Raw genomic sequence first — 9,720 nt, 5'->3', positions numbered from 1 at the left:
AGGGTTTCAGAAAAATACAGTGCATGCCCCAGCCAGGGATGGCAAGAGGTCTCTGAGCTCCAGCACCTCAAGATGCTCCAATATCCATCCCCCTCTGATAAATAATGACATGTGCCGAGCTCAGTTGGAACAGAGGCAGGTATTCCAGGTATTCCACCCACAGACCCACATCCCCCACCTAAATGGGTCCAAGTTCCCTCTGAACCCCTCTGCCAGAGCTCAGCCCCCAGGCACCCTGTCCCTTAACTTTGGCAATTCTCTCTGGTGCTTATGTGACATTTCATGTTCTTGCCATTTACTTGCCTCCCCCACACCTCACCACACTAGACTATCAGCTCCAAGAGGACAGGGGCCCCGCCCTCCTGATGCTCAGTAGAAGAGCTTATTGGACTACGATCTCCTCCAGATGAAGCAGCTCCTGCTGTACCCTCCTGCTGGGGTTGGTTCAGTCTCTTGCAGAACAAGCTGCAGCTTTGCAGGGGCCTCTCCCTCAGGTTGAGCTGGGCCTGCCCTCCAGGTCAATGAGTTCCCTCCTGGGTCTCCCCTGACCTTTTAAACTGTCCTCTGGCTCTCTAACATTACCACTTTTTCCTTTTCCACTGTGCATACATTCCTGTAAAAACCATATCAACCCAGGAAAATGCCTCCTTCATCTGCAAATGAAGATGCAAAGGCAATCTACTTCACTGTACCCAAGGAAGGACCAGATAGGGACAATGTCCTGGCCCCTTTATGACATCAGGGCCTTGAAGGCCTCCACTGTGACTGCACTTAGACAATTGCTTAATTGCATGAAAGCGGTTAAGATGAAAATAGCATGTTTAAAACTTCTATGGGGCAGCTGGCCCTGAGAAAGGGTATTATTCTGCACATCTTGAGGTAAGAAGCCTGCAGGCTTTAGACTCATCCATGTCACAAAAAAAAAAAAAAAAAACAGAGAGCAGTTTGGTCAGAGTGGAATCAGGTGGCCTGATCACACTTGTCATCTCCACATATCACATGGCCACAAAGCTAACTAGAAAATCCTAAAGACATGTACCCTGGGGGAAAGTCTTCCCAGCAACAGAGGACCGGGCTCCACCAGCACTGGGGGCTCTGCAATAAGGCCAGTTGCATCTCTGCCCCACTTCACAGAACAGAACAAGGCAAGCTGGGAGGTGTCATGGACCTCAACAGGGGTTCCCACCTGAAGAGGTGAAGGAAGGAGCTGGTGCAGAGGCTTTCCTGAGGGCACAATCTCCAGTGCAGAGCTGGTCCTGTTGCTTTAAGAGCCACAGGTTGGAATCTGGAGTCCAGACTGTCCTGGCAAACTGCAGGGCCTTAGGTTTCAATAAGTGACCTTTCTGTTGGAGCTAATTGAGGAGGGCTTGCCATGATACCAGACATGAGACGCCCGCCAGGGAGGAAAGAGGGAGGAAGGAGGGAGAAGGCGGGGCTCTATGCCTGCTGCTTCCAGTAAAAGGCAGGCGTTTTGGCAGTAGGCTTCAGTCTTGTTGCTATTGTAAATCATAATAAGCGGATTTTTGCAGCACTTGTTCTTAAAGTTTCCCCAAATTGTTCCAACTGAGTTGTGAATCGCAGCAGGATTATGGGTAGAGTTTATTTATAGGCAGGAAGAGCCCTCAGCTCTTTATCTTCCACTCAAAAGACTCCATGAACTGTAAACCCATCTCCCCTTCCTGCCCAGCCCAGGTTGAGCAAGGCCCCTGTACCCAAGTCCCCTGGGGCTGGCAGGGTGGAGTTGCAGCAGTTGACCCCTCAGCTGCTCACATGAGCTTATTTGGAATGAAAAATAAAGAGCTTCAAAAAGACTTGAGTTGGGTTTCCAAGTCAACTAAGTATTAGCAAAAACCTTTGGGTATGGGCAAAATTTCTCCAACTCTCCTTCCAACGGGGATCTCCACCCGCAGGCTGGGTCACCCTTCCTCTGTCTGGGCTGCACCAGGGCTGGGCCTTCCCCTGTGCCAAATTGCCAGAGTTGACATTTATGTCAGTGTTTCCATTATAAAATGCTTTTTTTCCTCCTTCAAGAATATATAATCCAACTGTTAAATTAACTCTCAAAGCTGCAGCTGGCAAAGTATTTTTATTTCCTTTCGGATAGAAGGTGCACCTGGCCAGGTCTCCCCAAGATCCTCCCTGGAAAGACTACCACTGGGAAAAATAAAGAGTTTCAGCAGCTCTAGGTCATCCTCATGAATGCAGGGCTATGGGCCATGGCCTGGGGTTGCTTGACCAGGGAACTGTTAAAACAACAGCTACTCAGGAATAGAAAATCTTAGAAACCTGTGGTGTCATGGCCTGGAACCAATAACAAAGGGCTCCACTGAGACTCCAAGCTTGCCAAAATCTGTACCTGACCCAGCACCCAACAAGGGAAGCACCCAGCACACAACTCACATCAAAATGCAATGCAACGTGTTAGCCCAGTTCTAAAAATCCTTATTAACGCCTTTTAATATACAAGAATCAAAAGTACAGCAGTTTTACAATGTAGGAAAATTTAATACATACTATATAAACAACATTATTTACATCAGAAATCACTAGGACAGTGGCATTTTTCACAAATATAAATTAATTACTGTTTAGTCAACAGATTTAAAAGTCCACAATTTTACAATAAAGAAAAAAACCACCTGTCCCCAGGCGGGTGGGGCACAGATGGACTAAAGCAGCCTGGACCCCTACCGTGGCTCTCCTTGCCCAACTTGGCTGCCCCTAGGTGAGCCAGAAGACTACTGGTGCTGGGCTAGGCCACTGCTCCTGCTGACAAGTGGATTTTGGTCTGTAGGATTTCAGTATTGACAAGTGAACTCCCAAATAAATTGCCTTTGCACCTCAGGCCTGATGCAATTTTTAGACTCAGGGCCAGAATGTCTGCAGCGTGTTGGGGGAAAGTGTGGGGTTCCCTTGGAAGGGCTTAGGGAATGCCTAATGTGAGAGCAAGCCTAGGACCATCAGGTTAGTCTCCCCAGAGGGCCTGGCTGTGTCCCTCCAGTCCCCCTGAGAGACTACAGTGAGCAGCACGGGAGCTCACCTTATCCTTTTCTAGGGCTATGGCACATCCTGTCCATCCCTGTTTACTTGAGATATTGATGATGCAGACTCCCTCCTTCCTCACCTCCTGCTATTCATTCAAAGCCAGGCTCCATGTAATACCATCCTCAGATTCCTGGGGCAGTTTCTCCCATTTCCAAAAGTGAGAGAATTTTTACCTGTGCAAACTTCTGTTGTGATTTAAACATATACTTGTACTGATTAAAATCAGTGAGGAAATGCCTCCTTTCTCCCAACCCACTTTTCAAATAAACTTCAACACCTAAAACAGATGTTTAATGGGGGATACTGTAATTTTAGAATCAATATAACACTGATCTGGCCCATATTGCCTTTTGCTACATCATATGGCACTAAAAGTCCTGAATGTGAACAAAAGGAAGTTCCTTTTTTTCCTCATGATGAGACATCTTTGGGAATAACTCACAACTCCTATCGACAACTTGAGAGAAAAACCTGGGTAAGTATGGATGGTGCCTCCAACCCTGCAGCTTCCCATGGGGGCTCATCCCCTTTTCACCCCCACATCCCAACATTCAAGGTCCAGCAAATCAACCCAATCTTCCTCTTTGGCTTGGGCAGAACACAGGATAGTGTTGATATTATCAGCAAGAAGCTCCATCTGTGGTTTCCTTTTCCATGTGTGGTCAAAGTGGAGATTTGATTTCCTGCCTTCACGGAGCAGTCATGGCAGGCCTCCCCGTGGGAGGATGGAGGCCAGATGCTCCGGGCTCTGTTGTAGGGTGTGCATGTACAAGGCCAGGGTGAGCCACCCCAAGTACAATAGAGGCTAAGAAGGTAGTGAGCCTTCCCAACACAACCTGCAGGAACCCTGACCTGGAAACTCAGCACCAGCCCTATAATGCTCTGTACAGCAGGAGAAATGGCTCACCATGGCTATATCTGTTTCCCTCAGGGGAGGCAATGCAGGCATGTTTTGGTAAAGCCAATAACGGTGCTGCCTAGGATATCAGCAAGTATGTGACAAATGATCTTACAGAGGTCCCCACAAGTTAGTTCAGGGAGTTCAACCCTGCACATACCCATTAGCTTAGAACCTGGATACTTGTATGTTCAAGTCAAGTTTTTCTGTCTCCATCTAGAAAAGCTTTGGATACAATACTGGCAAGCTATACTGAAATCAATAAAACAAAAGGCCTGAGCATCAGTACAGTGAAAGGAGCTTGCCTTATGATACAACCAACCTGTCCCCCAAACCTGCCTCCATTCAACTCCAGTACAACTCTTACCACTTACAACTCAGGCACCCTGGCTGTAGACAGTTTCTATTTGGGAAAAAAAATTAACTTAGGTTTATACTTTACAGATCTTATACTAAAGGAAACCAAGTACAATTCTACTGATCTCTAACAAGCAATGGAAACTTCTTCACCACAGGTTACTTATTTTCATCTGACCACCCCATGAATTCTGGGAGATCTGTGTAATCTACTTTGTCAAGCTGTGCAAAGGAAACTAAAATGTAGCTGCAGATGTTGACCTATTCCAATACTGAAAGCTCCCCCATTTGCTGGCACTACTAAAGCCCCCTTTCAAGAAACCTGCCAACCACCTACACAAGTGTTCCCACCTCTGTGCTTGCCCACTGGTCAGCAGGCCTGCCTCTGCTTCCTGTCCAGGACCTGTGGTTTTCCTCTCACCACAAGAATCAGAAATCCACCAGGGATTCTGTCCTGGTCACACTACACCCCTCCCTACCTCCATCCCAGACCCACTCAGCCCAATCCCCAATCAAGGAATAACCACGCTGACATCCATGTTGCCTAACTCACAGTACTTGAAAATCAGTCAGAAGGACACTACTTTCCCTGGCACAGGGAAGAGCAGGCCCACCCAGGAGACCAAACCCTTGAAATGTACAAAGACAGTGTGGGAAAAATTAGTGTTGGTAGGAAGGAGGACATGGTAGAAGTAATTTCCTCTCTTGTTGTCCTCTACCTACTCCCACCCTGTAGTTTTCACATAATGAAGCCAAGTGTATAATCTCTCCCAAGGACACGTTTGAGGAGTACACCTGCTCCCCTTTAAGTCCTATATATGAGATCCACCCACTCACCCCACTCCCCAACAGCAGCATCCATCATGTCATAGTGAACCAAATCCCACACTGTCCAGCAGGTCCTGGTAGCCTTCATGCACCAATTCCTTCCCCTGACCACTGCACCAAAGTCCAGGAACACTGAACCTGGCAGTTAAACATTCATGACTTTTTAAGATCCCAGATTCCTTTGCTGGGGAAACAGCCCAATAAAGCTGGTGCACAAAAAGTCACCTCTTCCTCCTAGCACCCATCAGGTGGGAGGCCAAAACCAGGCTGGAGTGGGATGGGGTGCCAAAGTGCAGGAGTGGTGACCCAAATCAAAGCCCGCCCGACGAAAGGCCTCCCACTCCTTCAAGTGCTCCTTCAGCCGGTGAGTTGATGGCAGCAGCATGTCCAGAAACTCCACTCACCGGTCTAGATACCTGGCCACTGTTGGACCAGACCAAAAACGTCCACATGATGACTCCTGCTCTCCCCTTTCTGAGCTGTCCTTTATGTTTTCCGAACATTCCAGTTATAATCTGGGTTGTTTTTCTGTTCTAGTGATCTCTCCAAAGGAGACCTGTGATCCAGGGGTGACTTGGAATCGTGAGGAGATTTCTGAGAAGGGGGTGAACGAGGATCTGAGACTGCAGGGTGCAATGGGGGCAGGGGCTGTTTATATTCCCCCAATTTGTCTGTGTGGAAAGACCGGTAATGGTCTGAGGGTCCCTGGCCATGGTAGCCCATAGGGGGGCGGTGATCAGACATTCGACGGAAATCCTGCTGGTGGTAATTTTGAGGCCTAAAATCATCAGATCTCCTCCTCTTGGAGTCATGATGGTGTCTGAAACAGAGATGTGAAGATTAGCTGAAAGACCAAAACCAGACTCCCGTCCACTGGGATTTTCTAATACACTCATACTCAATAGACTCGGGGACAAATGCTTACATTACCAGGAAGCAAAAACAAACAAACAAATAACAACAACCACAAAATTAAAGCAATTACAAAAGATCATTTTTCACTTATTGGCAAAATGCATCCTATAAAATGACACAGAACTTGCTGATACAGTATACATACACTTGAACAATCACTGATGGCTTTGTAAACCATACTCATCAGGAAAATATACCAACTATAAACATTTTCATGTATCTTGACCAAGTTCAGGAGGAAAAAACTCACTGAAATTTCTTTGTAAGTTATTAGTAACTCAGATATCAACCTAGATAGTCAAAAACATGTGAAAGGTTGATAAAATTATTTTTAAAATTGACTCTGTTAAGAGTACTGAAACTTTAGTTTGGGCCCTGACACACTATTCATTATATCATTAAAAGACTACTCAAAAGGTAAAACAACCCAATTTTAAAACAAAGAACTTGAATAGACATTTTTCCAAAGATAAACAAACCACCAATAAGCACAATGAAAAGATGCTCAATCTCAGTAATAGTAGGGAAGGGCATATCAAACCCACAATGAGACCATTTTACATACACTAGGATTGGCTATATTTTTTTAAAATATAGAAAAGTAATTAATGATGAAGATGCTGATAAATTACACTGTCAGACATTGCTGATAGAAATATAAAATGGTTCAGCCACTGTGGAAAACACTCTGGTGGTTCCTAAAACATTAAAAAATTATAATATGACTTAGTAATTCCACTCCTAGGTAAGTATACACACAAGAACTAAAAACAGGTATGTGAACAAATATCTATATACCAGTATTCACTGCAGCATTATTCACAGTAACCAAAAGATAGAAACAAACTCAATGGCCACCAACAGATGAATGAATAAACAAAATGTGACATTTATCCATATACTAAAGTACTATTCAGCCACATAATAATGATAAATACTACAATGTACACAAACTGCAAAAACATGTTAAGTCAAGAAGCCAAAAAAAAAGGTCTCATATTATATAAATCCCCCCTGCAAGAAATGTCCAGAATAGGTAAATACATAAAGAATGCAGACTGTCAGTTCCCAGCCTGGGCTGGGGAGAGGGAAGAATGGGAAATAATTGCTTAATGGTTATGACATTTTCTTTGCAAGTGTTTTGGAACTAGATGGAAGAGACTGCATAACACTGTAAACGTACTAATGTAACTGAACTCTTCACTTTAAAATGGTTCATTTATGCAGTGTGAAGTTCACCTCAATGAAAGGAGTATGGGGAGAATTAGATATTCAGGTTCAAAGAAAAAAAAGTACAGAACTATGGTTTTCAAGATACCACACGAACAACAGTGCTCCTCGAGGGATAAAAACTAATGAAATTAGTCTTCTAATTCCCGCTGCTCACTACTGTATCTCAGAGAAAGATATGACACAGGGAGAGGAAAACCCAGGAAGAGGCTTTCAGACTGCTGATGGACCAAGGCGGCAGAGTTCACATGACATGGCATAATCGAAGAGAATCCTGCATAAACAGAAGATCTGAAGATCTGCACAGGGTTCCTTCCCCTCTTCAAGTTCATAACACTGCTCGGGATATGAATGTGAGGAAAGGACCCATGGCTAGGGAAAAAACCACCTAGAAGGATTAGAGGTTATTACCTTGTATTCACACAAAGCCCAGCAGCGGATCTTGCCAGCCAGACCCACAACCTTACTAAATTTAAGGGGCATTATTGAGTACAGTGTAACAGGGATTCTTACCTAGGGGTGGGCAATAATTAGCCCCTGACCAGGCACTACTCCAGTTCTGCCTAATAAATCTTATCAGTAAGACCTGGAAGAATCAAACTATTTCCAAATAATCTGCATCTTATAATAAAACTTCAGAATATTTATAGAACTTATAAAAAGCACACAAAAAGGTAAATTTTACCTTGCATCAAATAAAAAATCATGAGGCAGTGAAACTAAGACCCATAATAAAGAAGTAAATCAATTGAAACTGACCCAAATGATATAACTAGCAGAGAAGGGCACTAAAATTACTCTGATAACCTATATTCCACTTCTGAGAGTTTAAACTGAGACATAGAATATGAAGGAAGGAAAAAAAACACCCACCCTAATACAATTTTTAGAGATAAAAACTACAAGGTATGAAAAGTATATTTTATATAATGAATAGGCCTCATGGGCAGATTAGACAATGAAAAATAAAATATTAATACACCTGAAAGACATAGAAATAGAAACTATCCATAATTAAAAAGAAAAAAAGAAAGTCCTTCAGGAGAAGAAAAATGGTACCAAATAGAAATATAGATCTATCTATATAAAGGAAGACAGAGAAGGCATCCACTGAAGCCAGATGAGAAAGGTACAGTGAGGGCTGAAGGCTCCTTCTACGGAGATGTCTGATACTAGGCTACCACTGCTCAGCTAACGTAGTCTGCCTTTCCAGATCTTTCACAACAGAAGACACTGAGGGATATGAACAAAATTTTCCCACTTTAAATTCAAGCTATAATCCAGAGCTAAGGTGTAGCTCTCAGTGGTACAGCACTTGGGTAGCACATATAAGGTCTTGGGTTCCATTTCTAGCACCACAGCTAGCAAACAAACAAAGCATCAGCAGCTGAGGAAAAAAACAAATGCTATGAAGCTAAATAAATATATAGCAAATTCCTAAATTCAGAAAATTTAGGGAAAACTTTGTCAGCATTCCCATACTTGCTAATTCTCATAATTTAAAAGTACTGGCTCATCATATCACTGGTAGTTTTATATAGCTATACAGCAGACACAATTTCAAAGCCCTTGACTCTTAAATTATGGAATTCTGGCAAACCAAGGACCATTGGCTTATTTCATCTCAGAATCCCTACTACCTAATGTGCCACTGAGACTATAACTAAGAGCTTAATAATTCTTTTTTTCTTCTTTTTTTGGAGGGTAGGGTGGGAGTGGGGGGTTGTAGAATTGAAAATTAAACCCAGGTCCTTAAGCATACTAAAATACTGGGCAAGCACTTTACCACTGAGTTTACCCCACCCTCACCCCACCAACCCTTTATTTTTAATTTTAAGGCAGGGTCTCACTAATTTGCAGAGGCTGACCTCAAACTTGCAATACTCCTTCTTCAGCCTGCCCAGTAGATGGAATTACAGGCATGTGTGGGATTACTATCATGCCCGACATAAAAATCCCTACTCTTAACCATTTCCTCGTATAAGTAGTTCTTGGTGAGGTCAGTGCCCGGTGTCTCAGAACTTTTTACATACCTGTCATAATAATCTCTGTGTCCCCGGTGGTCTCGGTCACTGCTGTACTGATCATATGGTCTTTTTCTGGACAGATTGTTGGGTCGATAACTTCCAGAACGGTGGGCATCCATATGTCGCCGGTCCCCATAGTGGTGGTCCTTGTACCAGTGCTGCTCATACTGATGATGCCGGTCACTGCCCCATGGTGGGTTATTGTTGCCACCACCATAGTTGAACTTTCTTTCCCTCTGCCAGTCTCCTCGATCTGCAGAAAAAGAATCTCATGACTATAAGAAATGACTGAATCTCAAAAGGTTTGAACTGAAAGGCTGACACATGTTACAAGCAAACATTAAATCTCCTGATGGTTAACGTATCAGTAATGAGTGTTAACATTCTCCCTTCCTCCTAAAATCTAAGAACTGCTACTTT

The 9,720-nt window shown here is 43.8% G+C and overlaps 1 protein-coding gene across 2 annotated transcripts in view; it reads right to left on the bottom strand.

The window, feature by feature from the left end:
* Nucleotides 1–2,427: 2,427 nt before the first annotated feature.
* Nucleotides 2,428–9,720, bottom strand: part of Chd2 (chromodomain helicase DNA binding protein 2) — a 127,078-nt gene continuing 119,785 nt past the window's right edge. For both annotated transcript variants that reach the window (XM_076851398.2, XM_076851399.2), the window contains 2 exons: nt 9,307–9,553; nt 2,428–5,948 (listed from right to left, as the gene is read on the bottom strand). In XM_076851398.2, the coding sequence (XP_076707513.1) occupies nt 5,615–5,948; nt 9,307–9,553 (581 nt within the window). In that variant the 3' untranslated portion in view covers nt 2,428–5,614. The remainder of the gene's footprint in view (nt 5,949–9,306; nt 9,554–9,720) is intronic.

Source organism: Callospermophilus lateralis, chromosome 3 (assembly GCF_048772815.1).
Source record: "Callospermophilus lateralis isolate mCalLat2 chromosome 3, mCalLat2.hap1, whole genome shotgun sequence".
NCBI lineage: Eukaryota > Metazoa > Chordata > Mammalia > Rodentia > Sciuridae > Callospermophilus > Callospermophilus lateralis.
Note: the sequence above shows the minus strand (reverse complement) of the source record. Positions and strands in the feature narration are given on the sequence as shown.